General features: G+C 41.5%; 1 protein-coding gene across 2 annotated transcripts; it reads left to right on the forward strand.

The window, feature by feature from the left end:
* The first annotated feature begins 1,325 nt into the window (after nucleotides 1–1,325).
* On the forward strand, nucleotides 1,326–15,211 carry LOC306925959 (kynurenine--oxoglutarate transaminase 3). 2 transcript variants are annotated; one of them, XM_079505136.1, is made up of 14 exons: nucleotides 1,326–1,469; nucleotides 2,150–2,234; nucleotides 3,910–3,971; nucleotides 4,402–4,546; nucleotides 9,007–9,156; nucleotides 9,321–9,407; nucleotides 9,573–9,698; nucleotides 11,333–11,453; nucleotides 11,780–11,856; nucleotides 11,943–12,032; nucleotides 13,219–13,405; nucleotides 14,086–14,159; nucleotides 14,321–14,407; nucleotides 14,509–15,211. In XM_079505136.1, the coding sequence occupies exons 2-14, from the start codon at nucleotides 2,151–2,153 to the stop codon at nucleotides 14,563–14,565; spliced, it is 1,347 nt and encodes a 448-aa protein (XP_079361262.1). In that variant the 5' UTR covers nucleotides 1,326–1,469; nucleotide 2,150; the 3' UTR covers nucleotides 14,566–15,211. The 2 variants fall into 2 exon arrangements, with proteins under 2 accessions (XP_079361262.1, XP_079361263.1); XM_079505137.1 differs by having other exon boundaries at nucleotides 1,336–1,469; nucleotides 2,150–2,247.
* The last annotated feature ends 266 nt before the right edge of the window (nucleotides 15,212–15,477 follow it).

Here is a 15,477-nt window from a genome sequence, read left to right on the forward strand (position 1 = left end):
CTGTTCAATGTACGATAATATTGCAGCAAAGAGTGTGCACTGTGGCTGCATTTATCTTTTGTGCTGTCAAATTGAAACTTGACAGAGTGGTTGCTGACACAAGGTGTCAAGGAACAACAACCAATATGTTGAGTGCATCCACACTTATCACTGTTTTTGATTGATTGGCATGGAAATTCAACAAATAGGCTGGGATCTGCACGAAAGGCATTGATGGCCCACTGAAGTGTGTGTGTGTGTGTGTGTGCGTGCGTGCGTGCGTGCGTGCGTGCGTGCGTGCGTGCGTGTGTTATGGAAGTGCAGTGTGTTTAGGCAGAAGGAGTTCAACTTCAACAAACCATGTCTAACCCAGATTCGGCTCAAACAAGGGATTAAATTCATTTCGCTCCTATGCCACCAAAATGTGAAACGTCCTACCAACGAGACTCGCAGTGTATAACAGAGGGAGCCAATGCTGCCTATACTACTAGTGTAGCTATCCGGTCAGTTTTGTCCAACGCGATTACGTGAAACAGCATTTCTGCGCCTGCAGTAGGCTACTACAAAACAAAAACATTGTAGGCTACTTTTGTGTCGCACATGGAAAGCAATTGAAAAAGACCATGCCTATAAAGACAGTTCCCCTGTGCTGCTGTGCATTACTAAAATAATAATAATAATAATAATATGGGGGAAAACAAAGGCAAGGGGGACAACGGAGACAGCCAGCGCCTGTTTCACCTGACACATTATGACTATGTCATAATTTCTTGTTACTTTCTTTATATGATGATTTCCTCTTTTTTTCATAGAAGTGTACATATCTGTATGTCTTTAAATGTTCTGAACTTCTGATGAATTGAAAATGGAGTCTAGCGCTTTTCGGTCTCATCCTCAAAGTAGCAGTTTTTGTATTGACCTGTGCTTTCGTTTGAAATGTACCCATTCTGCATAATACTGTGAAATACAAATTTCAATCAATCAATCAATCAATCAATCGTCCACAAAACATATATTAAATATTTAATATCTATACAATGTAATTTATAAAAATGTAATGTCAAATTTCATTAAACAATGGAAGTTGATACTCAATACCACATTTTATATGGTAGGCTAAACAATTGAAACATATATAAACTGCTATTTTTACTCAAACTAAGCATGTTTTTTCTAGGTTTAATTCACCGCAGGCTTCCATTTCTAGCCATGCGAGGACGCAACACACTCATCGTACATTACAATCATAACGTGTCATGCGCGTCCTCAATATGATTGGACAGGATTGTAGGAGGGGACTATTTGGGTGAGCTCGATTGTTTCATGCGAGTGTCTGCTCTGCCGGATGTAACATAGACACTATTGGCTTTTACAGACAGCAAACGCACATTTTAAACAAACAAAACGCACCCCTTCTTTAACGAAAGGTGTCTTTCAAGAAAGCCAGTACAAGCAACCCGCTGCCCTCACGCTTTCCTCTTCACTGCATGGTATGTAATGTGTTACAAACTGGCACTGACTGCTGGCATACATAGTACATTTGTACTATGTTATGTCACGGAATGTTAAAAACAATCAGATGTCGCTATAGGGAGCTAAAGCATTTAGCATAGCTTGCACTAGCTATCGAAGAGAGTGCAAATGCCGGGTCATTTGGTGTTGGATTCCTCCTCATCTGCAATGGTTATCAAATCGTGTTAATTCATGGTTTGTAGCAGTACTACAAGCAACGTTTGTAGCAGTACAGTACTGTTATCCCTGGTCCAGTGCGTCAGCGAGACTCTCTCACTGACTGGACCAGCGCTACAGTACTGTAGGTAGCTATTTGGTGGACCCTATTGTAAACAAGTGTAATGCTTAATTGGGTCGTCCACTCACAGTTAACAGCCTTTGTATTGAGTTTGTGCTTGAAATGTACTGTTATTCTGCAAACTGTTAATAAATATTTCAATCAATCAATCAAAAACAAATTGCCCTAAAGTGTCGTCAGACGCTTCTTCAATGATGGTCATTTGTTTTACAAACTTCATTATCACATGCTACAGTTATGGCAGTACTTCACTGTAAAATGACAAACGCAGCTCAAGGCTAGATAAATATAGCTGATATGGACAGTGCCAGTCTGACAACATTCAAACAATAAAAAACAACATTTTAATATTTTGTGCAGCATGAATATTACACGGACAGTCCGGAGGTTCTACCAGTTTGCATCTGTGCATGTGAACTGTACAAGCAGGTTTTCTACTTCACACGTAAGTATTAAAGGTATATTCAGTGATTTCACTTAATTCAAATATCACTTATTTTTTTGATTTGTTGTGATAATCCTCCCTACTATAGAGTGTGCTGACCATATAAGGAGTTCCTCCCTGTCCCCAGTTAACCCCTGGGGTCAAAATACCTTAGGTTTTGTTTTTGGCTAGGTGACCCAGTGTGCGTTCATGAAGCCGTCTTTCACAGATGTTTCAGGAAGGGGGCGGAGCTATCTTCGCCTATTCTTTTCTATAGAGGGTATGCGCGTGACATCATCGTACCTGGAAGTTATGTGGGAACACCCACTGAGTGGCAAAGAACTACTTTCTGGCCTTGACAGTCCATACATCCACACAGAAAAGTCCTGTCTGATTGCATTAAACAGTGTTAAACTCACCAACATTGCAGCTGTACGAAAAGCTTGAATTATCCTCTTTCTATCTGCAAAGTTTTTGTTTCATGAAAATCCACCATAGAAACGTTATGAGCTACTTTCTGTCAAGAAATGCCCTGCATTTGATTATTTTTCAGAGTTTGGTGTTTGTTTTCAATAACACAACATTTTGCTGCCTCCTGCATTATGTGACATTTAGAAACGGGTGGCACGCAGGATGGTTGAGTGACAACATGCACTTATACAACACAGTTAGAATGATGAAAATAAATGAAAATATCACAGTGTGTGGGATTCGAACCATCTTCGCAATGAACCAAAAAAAACTTGGGGGGCTGTGCTCTACCCATCACGCTATGATGCACTGACAACTGCCGTAGAAAATGGTGTATTTGATCTTATATTATGTGTGTCTGTCCAGGTGTTAACGTGACTCGTGTTTTTTTTTTAATATAAGCTCCGTTGAACTGATCCAATGAATAGCTGTAGAAACAAGTCAGTGATGTTGGTAGTCACACCATGAAACACAAACTCTTCTGTGCAGTCTGACAAATGCACAATAGCATAATAACGCTTATATTATTTGTTTGAAAACAACGGATCACAGACAGTCACAACTTGACATGTTGCACTGCCTGCTAGACAACAGCAGGTGGTGCTGTTTTATGCTCTGTACAGTTATTCAGCTATGAAGAAGTCCACTTTGCTCGAGAATCGAGATTTGTAATGAAAATATTAATATGCGCTATTGTGCATTTGTCAGACTTCATAGAAGAGTTTGTGTTTCATGGTGTGACTATACCAACATCATTGACTTGTTTCTACAGCCAGTCATTGATCAGTTCAATGGAGCGCTTATATTTGTTAAAAAAACACGAGACACACTAACATGGTCACGTCTGGCTATGCTGTTCCCAACGTTCACACTTGGACAGACACACATAAGATAATACTGCATAATCATTTAATGCATGGTCGGGACCACATGCGACCACCAGTTGAAAACTATGTCCTAAATATGTTCGGTCAGTAAATTTCCAGATATTTTTTATATATGGCCATACTCTGCACTGCTTCAAACTTCAAATCTACTGCATTGTACCCGAAAAACATACACAATTGCAACAACTAGCCATCTCAAGGCCTTGTCCCGAGTTAGAGGCAGAGAACACTTGCATAACACTATATCAGAACACATTCTGATGTTTAAAATCTAGAAATTGACCCTAAACCAAAAAGATCACTCATGATGACTTATTGTCTTTGGTGTTCACACACAGCGTACAATGGCATCACGGCATAAACCCGCCAAACGAATTGAAGGACTGGACAAGAATGTTTGGTAAGTGGAAGTCTAAACATGTAGCTAGCTTTGTCTTGAGTTTAGAGTGTTTGATGATTGATGTTGAACTATTATATGGGACGGCACCCGTGAGTGACTATAGTACTGACTACTGATCACATTGCCTTTGGCAAAAATACTAATAAACAGTGTAAATAAGGAAAAAGTAAAAACTCCCTGTATATGTGCAAGTTCAGATCTATTGGTCAACCCACTGAGAAAAACAATCCATGAGGATAGACTTACATACTTGACAGTTTTGTTCACTCTAGGATGGCTTTGTGTAGGTTCCAAAGTCATGTGAGGTGTGATCAGTACCCTGATATCACATATATTGTTGAGGTGCTTTGTTAATGATATCGATCACAAACGTAGGCCTGTGTGTCCCTGTGTGCTCCACAATTAGTGGTTTGTGTCATTGTCTTTCCAGGGTGGCCTTCACGGCATTGGCAGCAGACCCATCTGTTGTAAATCTGGGCCAAGGCTTCCCAGATATCCCTCCACCTTCTTATGTCACGGAGGCACTAGCCAAGGCTGCATCGGTGGACAAGATGAATCAGTACACAAGAGGCTTTGTAAGTTTCAGAATTGGCATGTGTCTGTGTTTTGGCACGTCACCCTAGTAGTACAGTCACTGGAAGGGGGTATCATGCACCCCCCGGAATTATACTTCTAATCAGTGTTTTCTTATTGGAAAAAATGTGCTGAAAATGATGAGCTATGATAAAAAGTTGTCAAAATGTCCCACCTACCTCAAAACTCCCTTTTAGGTATATGGCTCTGGCGAAATTGTGTAAAGGCAAATATTAATTCACTAAAATTACATAAATAGACATGGTGGTCTGAAATTGGTCATGGAGTATCTTGACACATAGGGGTAAGTAGCAGAACAGGATTTGGTTGGTTGCTACCATTATATTCTTAAATATGACCCACATCATCCTCAGAAACACCAAAAAATATGGTGTCCGCTTGACTAATAACAACAAAGATGGTTATTTTCCAACACATTATGGTGAGTATCACTGCCTCACTTGTATATAGAAAACTTCCCATATCCCCAAGCTTCAATTTGAGCCCAAGATAACCTTTCTATCTTGTAAATTACTCTTTCTGTCGCCAAAATTATGAACTATACCTCAAATCGGTGAAAATTGTACATTCAGTCAGTATCAGCTATACATTTGGAATAAATGAATGAATGACTGAGTTTTAACTCACTCCACATCATGGAATATTTCTTACTTGAATAAGCTATGTTAAAAAGTTTGCAAAGTGTCCCATCTACCATTTTTATGCAAATGAGTGCCTCCATTATCAAATTAATCGATTAATATCTCAGCCAATATTGCACTTAAATGAACAAATAAGGTGTCTAGACCTATGTTTTGAGGGTCGAGGATCTCAGTGAAACTATTCCTAAAGTGACCACATGTGCCCGTGGCATGCTGGTGTACAAATCAGTGCCGATTAAATCAATTCCTCTATCTCGTCGGCTTCTTGTCCATGCTCTCCAGACAGTGTCAAGGAGATCAACCAGTGAGGTTGGTAGGACTGCACCGCAGGACACACTGGATTAAAAAACTCTTTAGTTTCAACCCCCCCTGCCCTTCATCATAGGGTTTTGGTTTTTCCAAAAAAGCTTCATCAGCTCGCTTGTATAAGACACAATGGTTCTCTTCAGAGCAGAGTAGCATGGAGGAAGACGAGCCAGGTCAACTTTAGATTTAGAAATTAGTTTGTCATCTGCTCCCACCACTGTTTCACTGAAGACTCACAATTCAAATAGCTCTATAGCTCAAGCCAAGCCATGTGGCCCATAGGGCAGGAGCCTAACAAGTACACTCCCTGGCATGACTAGTATGTCGCAGGGACTTACCCCAATCCAACCCTTTGGTATTACCCAGCTGGGGATCGAACCCCTGACCATCCAGTCTCAGGGCGGACGCTCTAACTACAAGGCCACTGAGCTGTTGATGATATCCAGGGCCTCTTACGGGTGTGTAACTTTACAGTGTGTACAGAATGGAACCAAATGGACCTGTAAGCCTTGCAGAGCCATGAGGCCCATAGGGCAGGAGCCTATCTCCTGTTTCTGTAGTAGGAGGCAGCTTGATGTACAAGTACACCCCCTGGACATGACGCTAGTATGTATCAGGGACTTACCCCAATCCAACCCTTGATGCTGAGTGCCAAGCAGGGACAAGCAGGGATGTACTGGGTTCCATTTTTCGGAGTCTTTGGTATGACCCGGCCGGGGATCGAACCCCGACCTCCCAGTCTCAAGGCAAACGCTCTGACCACAAGGCCACTGAGCTGTTGATATGCAGGGCCCCTTACGGGTGTGCAACTCTGAATGTACAAATGGAACCAAATGGACCTGTAAGGGTTATGGGGGTCCTTCAAATGTGCCTTGTGCTACACTATATGGAACAGATCCTTAATTAGTATAGTTGGAGCAATTCATCTGTCTGCTGTATGGACAGAGTTGCGAGTCTTCAGTATGGTAAATGGTGCATTTATAAAGCGCCTTTATCCAAGGCGCTTTACATAGACACACACATTCACACACACATTCATACACTGATGGCAGCGGAAACCATGCAAAGCACCAACCTGCACATCGGGAGCTGTTAGGGGTTCAGTGTCTTGCTCAAGGACACTTCGACACTAACTCTGGGGGAGCCCGGGTTTGAACTGGCAACCTTGCGGTTACCATCCAGCCACTCTACCCCTGAGCCACCGCCGCCCCAGTGGACGTCACCCGTGCCAAGTTGCTGCGGACAATGGTGGGGGCAAATGACAAACTCACTTCTTAAATCTAAAGTTGACCTGGCTCGTCTTCCTCCATGCTACTCTGCTCTGAAGAGAACCATCGCCTTATACAAGCGAGCTGATGAAGCTATTGTGGTAAAAACAAAACCATATGAAGGGCAGAGATGGTTGAAAATCCTTGTCATTGGAGACCATGGACAAGACGACAAAGAAGACTGATGAGTTCTATGAACACGATGACTGATTAATGTGACGTTTGTGCATTTTGTTCTTTATGGTGCAGGCTAGGGTGGTCACTGTTTGTACACTGTTTACATTTTTGCCTTTGAGTGTGTATAGTAATAGGATGGAATACTGTTACAGGATTGTGTGACTGTTTGAATTTTGTACTGCATATTGCAGGCCATTCTATAGCGTGTATACTGCCGTATACTATTGTTCATACTAAGAATGTTTTTAGTTTTTGATGTTATGCTACAGTATATTCTAAATTATAAAGCTTGCTTAAATGCACAGCACCTGTCTAGATACCTTATTTGTAAAAGTTATATGCAATATTGGTATCTCTTACTTGGTATAAATGTGACTTTATTGTAATGGCAGCACTGATTTGTACACCAGCATGCCACGGGCACATGTGGTCACTTTAAGAATAGTTTCACTGAGATCCTTGACCGGTTGACCCTCAAAACATAGGTCTAGACACCTTATTTGTTCATTTAAGTGCAATATTGGCTGAGATATAGTGAAAATCGATTGTTTCATAACTCATTTGCATAACAATGGTAGATTGGACACTTTGCCAACTTTTTAACATGGATTATTCAAGAAATATTCCATAATGTGGAGTCAGTTCAAACTCGGTTATTCAATCATTCATTCCAAATGTATAGCTGAAACTGACTGAATATACAATTTTCACCGATTTGAGGTATAGTTCATAATTTTGGCGACAGAAAGAGTAATTTACAAGATAGAAAGGTTATCTTGGGCTCAAATTGAAGCTTGGGGATATGGGAAGTTTTCTATATACAAGTGAGGCAGTGATACTCACCATAATGTGTTGGAAAATAACCATCTTTGTTGTTATTAGTCAAGCGGACACCATATTTTTGTGTGTTTCTGAGGATGATGTGGGTCATATTTAAGAATATAATGGTAGCAACCAACCAAATCCTGTTCTGCTACTTACCCCTATGTGTCAAGATACTCCATGACCAATTTCAGACCACCATGTCTATTTATGTAATTTTAGTGAATTCATATTTGCCTTTACACAATTTCGCCAGAGCCATATACCTAAAAGGGGGTTTTGAGGTAGGTGGGACATTTTGACAACTTTTTATCATAGCTCATCATTTTCAGCACATTTTTTCCAATAAGAAAACACTGATTAGAAGTATAATTCCGGGGGGTGCATGATACCCCCTTCCAGTGACTAGACTATAGCTATATATTTACAAGCTTCAGCACTATATGTGAACATTGCATGTCTATTTTGGGCATTAATCGTTATAGGCACAATCTTTTTCAAAAAGTGTTGTAAATGTTCAAATATTGTGAAAATAGCAGATCTACAATCTCTTAACACCCTGAGCGGCAAGGACGGAGTTCTCCATTCAATCAATTAGTAACGCCCAGCGCTCAGGACGGAGATTGATAAAAGGACGGAGATTTATTTATAGCAAAACCGATCACAGGCTAGGAGCGTCTGTTGCGCAACATTCAATGTTATTTTCCGGTGGGACGTCATCAAAAATGTTCCTCCCCATTTTGTCGAATCTAAATCATAACGTCCAATTCTAAGCAAAGATTATGTGTTAGACGGCCCATCGTGGTCCCGTCGCTAGTCGCGTTAGAATTAATCATACCTCCCGTTGTTGTCGATCGCATCAGGAGTGTTTTGCTGTTTCTAGCTACTTCAGCTACACCCGGGATAGCGCCTGGTCCGTCGCTAAATGTGCTCCACTGCTATAAATCGCTGGGCGCTCTGATTTAATGGATTAAATAACCCCGGGCGTTCGGGGTGTTAACATGTCGCAAGTTTTGAGCTTGCAGATCGGCTATTGTTGTTATTTATGGAACTAATTATACACGGCTTAATTGGCTAATGAACATTTGCAACATAAAATTTATTTCAGCAGAGCATGCCAAACATACTAGATATAGCTAATATCTAGACAGAAGATATAGCTAATAGGTGGTGAAATGCTATTTCCATTACCTACTCCTATTATTTCTTCATCCTTTCAATGCATAGGGACATCCATCTTTGGTGAAAGCCCTTTCTCAGGTTTATGGGAAAGTCTACGGCCATGCGATTGATCCTCTCAAAGAAATACTGGTCACAGTAGGCGGCTATGGTTCCTTATTTAGTACCATGCAAGGCCTGGTGGAAGAGGGAGATGAGGTAAGGAGATTTTCTCTATTAGTGGGACATGCAAACCTCAAGGACGTTTGCTGATGTGACTGATATGCATTTTATTTATTGTTGGTTTCATTGCATTTTTATCAGGACTCGGACATGCGCATAAATAAACTTATCTGTTGCCTACTGTCAATCTCTTCCTCAAGGTCATTATAGTTGAACCTTTCTTCGACTGCTATGTACCCATGGTGCGGATGGCCGGGGCTACTCCTGTGTTGATACCGCTGCGCCTTGTGAGTCATAGCTAATGATGTTGCTTTTTGTTTATTTATCTACAGTAGTATATATGTTGTACACACAGTTACTATTCCTATTGTGCTGGCAGAAGTGATTACCAGCTCCAGGGAACATGCAACTCTATATTCACTGAAGATGTTTTTCTGATCTCTGTCTATTAGAAGTCTGATAAAGGGAAAGACGTATCAAGTGCTGACTGGGTTCTTGACCCAGATGAGCTAGCCAGTAAATTCAACTCTAAGACAAAAGCCATTATCATCAACACCCCCAACAATCCAATCGGAAAGGTACGTTAGCGTCACAATTCTTATGAGCACAGTTTTTCATTCACAAATCTCTTCCAGATGTGTTTAACAATGTTAAGGATTTCTGAACAAGTTATTTTATCATTTTAGACGGACAACTGTATTTATCTATGCTTGTTTCCTTCATGCATTCACCAAGTGTAATTTTGGAGAAGAAAACTTGGTGTTTAGTTACCTGTAACCTAGGCACTAGGCAGATAAAGTTGTGGCCTTATGTTGCTGCCATGTGTTGTCAATACAGATGGCTGCTAAAAAGATTTTTGTGGGGTTTACAGTATGAACGTGTGAGAAAGCATTGATGTCAAGAACAGGGTGTAGCTCAGTACATAAGCTGTATGCCATGTGGTTTTTTCATAACCAGCCCGCCCTGCCATGGGAGCCAGCCTGCACCACCCCGCCCCGCAAAAAAATATATTATTCAACGACCCGCCCGCCCTGCGGCCCGCGAAAACCAAAAGTAGCCTAACGACCGGCTTTTCAACACCCAGCAAGTCCAGTCCATTCAATTGCTTTGGAGAGAGAGAGCGGAGGGAGGGGGCAGGGACGTGGAGAGGGAATTTGAAGGGCAGGGGCTGGAATTCGAAAAGGCACCTTTATTTTTCTTTTACATTTCTACCCAGATTTAGAGGAATATCTAATTTTAAACACTAGGAAATGACCCAACCAGTCTGCCCTGTAGCCCAAATTACTGGTTATCAAAGTAAAATGAGCAGTTGCTTGCTTTGCTGTTATTCATATTAAGGATCGCATAACCGCATTCCTGTCGGTCAGAAAGTTTGTGTGGTCGAAAATTGTGAAATGACACTGGACTACTGTATGAAAAACACCAGTGCAGGTCGCTCGTTATGAGAGAGGGAGAGATACGAGAGAGAGAGGTGATGTCATCCCTCTTTCCTGTGTGAGACACTTACACTTACACATACGTGACACTATCTGTCTCGGACCGGTTCACTTCACTCGTTTGGATTGTGCGCGCACTGCAGCAGTGTAGTTCTCCGCTCGAAATGAATGAATCTCATGTGCACATTTTAGTTTTGATTGTGTATACTTCAACTTTGTTGCGCTGTGACGGTACGGCACACCCAAAATAGCTCACAACGCGTCGCCTGCGACGCGTTGTGAGCTTGTAGATCTGTTATAATTATGTGTGTGCACACTGTGCATGACTGCACAGCACCGTGCTCAATTAAGAAAGATTTGGTGCAGATGTGCTCATTGCGCTGATGACGGTCAGGTTCAGAGCCTCAGAACGGGGAGGGCACTTTTCTCCAATGGTCAAAAAGCAGGGGCTAAAGCGCCCTTTCATAAGCAACACATTGATGAACAACAGAACAAGCTGATGGTTTCAGCAGGAGGAGTAGGCCCCCCCTCCCTTTTTTGGGAGGGGTGGCCCGCCCCGTCCGCCGCACGATAATTGCGCTGAAAACCTTGACCTGCAGGCAACGGGCTAATGCCTTGGGTCAGACGGGATGTTCCATTACATTGATTGCATTGTAAATGTAAGTTGCCTAGTCGAGTGCTAATTATCTCTCATACTTTGAAATCTGAACTATTGTCTTTGCCTTATTGCTTTTCCCAAATACCGAATTTCTTTGACAACAGTTATTCTATTTCAGATATTCAATAGAGATGAGCTGCAGATGATTGCTGACCTGTGTATTAAACATGACACACTATGCTTCAGTGATGAGGTGTATGAGTGGCTCATCTACAAGGGACACCAACATATCAAAATAGGTACATTTTCAGCAGTACTGGTGATAGCACTGCACGATCAGTTGTGTATTATTGCAAGGGTTTTTTCACGGGTTGAGAACCCCTGTATTATTGTACATTACAGCAATGCCATAATCAGTGATGATTTAAAAAAAATAAAAATAAAAATCACACCAATGTGAATGTCTATTTGCTCAGACACTGACGTACCATTCTCCATTCATTGTTAATGGAAATGTAATGTTTGTAAGACAAAAATAGACACATTGGAAGCAAAAAAAGTGCAATAAAATGTTGCTCAAAACTATGAGTAAAGTAACATAATGTATTTATTCAACATTCAACAGCCACTCTGCCAGGGATGTGGGATAGAACGATTACAATCAGCAGTGCTGGCAAAACATTCAGTGTTACAGGCTGGAAGGTATGCAGCTTTATTATTATTATTATTATTATTATTGTTATTGTTATATTAATCAAGTCAGTAATTTTCTGAAATGTGTCTTCCAGCTGGGCTGGTCTATAGGGCCAGAGCACCTGATAAAGCATCTTCAAACTGTCATGCAGAACACTCTGTATACCTGTTCTACACCTTTACAGGTAACTACCAACTGTACCCACTTTCCAACTAGACTAGCAACATTTATTTAGACTTATTGATTTATCAATGATTATCGATAACTGTAATATCTAGGCTAGGGTCTTCTGGTGCTGTTCTTGTTTGTTTTGTGAACCGATTCATGATACAAACAGCTAGATTGTAGGCATGATACTCAACATCTGGTTGTACACAAACCTTCCCCCCCAAAAAATCCAAACGCTGATACATTGCAATTGTGAGTAGCTAACATCTTCCTGGCACGGCACCTTGGTTCTCTGTTTGCCTCAGGGCCATTCTGCTGCCAATGACCTCTCCTTCCTATTCAAACAGTTGCAATTGTGTCTGTTCTGTTTTCGGTGTGCAAGTATCACATGGACTAAACTAACACTGCTCACTTAATCTATTATGAAATGCCAGAACACCAATAAACTGGACAGGAATCTACGATTTAAGCCCTTAATATCTTTAATCCATAGGGGTCTAATCTAATCTGATCAACAGAACACTATGTAAAATATTTTTTCATGCATTAGTGATGTCTCAACAAAGCTTATTATTTTCCCCTGATCTTGATCTGTTTTATTTAATATTGATAAACTGCCGATACTAGTCCCGATCCAATATTTATTTATATTACTAGATTATAGCTGCACAGTGGATAAGAAGCCTACATAAGTAGAACCATTCCAACTTACATAAGATATGCTTGGCAGTTTTGCAGACATTACAAGTGGCTGTTGGGCTACTTTCATTTTCAATCACTAAATTGTTATTTTAAAGTTTGACATGCTCTTTCTGCAGTGCTCCATATTTGTACTTAAAATATTTCAAGACATTGCTGTCTTTTGTTAGTTTTGATTTATTTTAGTTTTGGTGCAAGCTTTGTAAATGCAATGGTAGAATTAATTAATTAATGTCCTTGTCCTTGTTGTCACTGTTACATTTGTTAGCATTTGATAAGTTTCTAACGTAAAGTGACCTACGAAAAAGTAGGTGCAGGTCGACTTGAATTCAAATGTAATTTTAATAACAAAAGTATATTATGTATTGATCATTTTGTCCTGATTGAGCAATTCTTAAAATATGCTCATTGTCCCAACCTTGTATCCTCAAGTACTCTGTGTCTCAGAGAAGAAGCCAAAAGTTACTAGTTTAGACTCACTGGATATGGTTTGTACTATGCAGGAGGCTGTGGCACAGGGTTTGCTCAGAGACTTTGAGCTGATGGGTCAGCCTGAGTGCTACTTCACCTCACTGGCAACGGAATTGGAAGGCAAGAGAGACCGCATGGCTGCCATCCTGCGAGAGTCTGGTATGACTCCCATCATCCCAGAGGGAGGTTACTTCATGATCGTGGATGTCACCGTTCTCAGTGAGTCACTACTTCCAGGCCAATGTGGGCAATTGTACGTGGACATTTTGGACAACTGTGTGAACGAACGGGTGATCTGGCTGTGTCCAGTTGATTTAGTAATTCTTAAACACTTAATACAAATTCTGCAGAAAAACGGAATTGAGACAGCTTTCGGCTTCGATGAGCCTTCCAGCGAGACTACGTGTGTTACCTGCAAAAGCCTTACCATAGTTGGACTGTCTTTGTCATCTCTTGCAAATAAAACAAAACACTCATTGGACCCCAAGAGCACAAATATTTACACATAAGATAGTACAGAGCAGTACAGTCTGACCTAATTTACACATCCTACCTGGGTTATCTTATCATGAATATTAAATGGCAATACCCCTGCCAAAAAACTAACAAACACGTGTTAAGTGAGCGGTACAACGTGTGTGTGTGTGTGTGTGTGTGTGTGTGTGTGTGTGTGTGTGTGTGTGTGTGTGTGTGTGTGTGTGTGTGTGTGTGTGTGTGTGTGTGTGTGTGTGTGTGTGTGTGTGTGTGTGTGTGTGTGTGTGTGTGTGTGTGTGTGTGTGTGTGTGCGTGCGTTGGTGAGGTATTGCAGCTGCCCGTGCTCAGACAGACATAGCTGCGTAATTGAGCGTAGGCACCGCTAAAAAAACACATTGAATTCCAAGACATCTCTTTGTTTTTAGATCAGGATCTGTCACATATGGGAGATGATGAGGCTTACGATTACAAGTTTGTGAAGTGGATGATCAAAGAAAAGGTAAGGGACCAAGTTCAGTTCATTTACATTCTGTAGCTGTTAGGCCTCTGCCGTTGTGTTGCACAGGAGATGTCTCATAAAAATAGTTTTTGTACTGAGTTTTAGGAGTCAGTTGTACCTCTTCACTGCTGCTGTACTTACTGTATATGTATTCATGGTAGAAACTGGCAGCCATTCCAGTAACGGCATTCTGTGGAGAAGATTCCAAGAAGCAGTTTGAGAAATACATTCGCTTCTGCTTCATAAAGGTAAATGTAGTAGTAGTACTAGTAGTAATAATAATAATTTATTGAGGAACACAGGTTAGTTCTCTTGACTTATCACTGTTTTCTTTTCTGTCTCTTAACAGCAAGACAGCACGCTTGATGCTGCAGAGACCATCTTGAAAAACTGGAATAAAGTTTAATTGGTAGTGACGTGTATCTGCAGGGACCCCATTCAGACTGAAACTGTGATTTTGGGCTTTACTAAAATATGGACTGTCTTGACTTGACGATATGATTTTTAGGTGTTGATTTGATATGTTTAGCAAGTATTGCAATTATGTACATTTTCTGAATCAATATTACAACTTTTGGTGGTTTGCGTTTACTTCTTAAATACTGTAGTAGAGTCAGTGACAGAGCACTCAGTGAGTGCTCTGTCACAAGTAAATGGTTTAATAAGATTAGCAGTGCATCTGTACAGGGTTTTAACAATGTTAGGCTATATTGAATAATGCTCATGTGCTCATGTGCATTTGAAAAGCGGCATTTGGGGCAAATTGAAACAAATGTGTGTTTCATCGTCGTTGTACGCACTTTGAACACAACCAAATACTGTGCCTTATTGTGCAGACATATCAATTCTGCACTCGTGCAGGCTCTGTAGCCCACCCCCCTGTATGGGTCCAAACCTGGCTCTGTAGCCCACCCCCCTGTATGGGTCCAAACCTGGCTCTGTAGCCCACCCCCCTGTATATGGGTCCAAACCTGGCTCTGTAGCCCACCCCCCTGTATATGGGTCCAAACCTGGCTCTGTAGCCCACCCCCCTGTATATGGGTCCAAACCTGGCTCTGTAGCCCACCCCCCTGTATGGGTCCAAACCTGGCTCTGTAGCCCACCCCCCTGTATATGGGTCCAAACCTGGCTCTGTAGCCCACCCCCCTGTATATGGGTCCAAACCTGGCTCTGTAGCCCACCCCCCTGTATATGGGTCCAAACCTGGCTCTGTAGCCCACCCCCCTGTATGGGTCCAAACCTGGTGGTCGTGCAGGCTCTGTAGCCCACCCCCCTGTATATGGGTCCAAACCTGGTGGTGTCTGCTGCTTGGGTGGAG

The sequence above is a fragment of the Electrona antarctica genome (genome assembly GCF_951216825.1).
Source record: "Electrona antarctica genome assembly, chromosome: 7".
Lineage (NCBI taxonomy): Eukaryota > Metazoa > Chordata > Actinopteri > Myctophiformes > Myctophidae > Electrona > Electrona antarctica.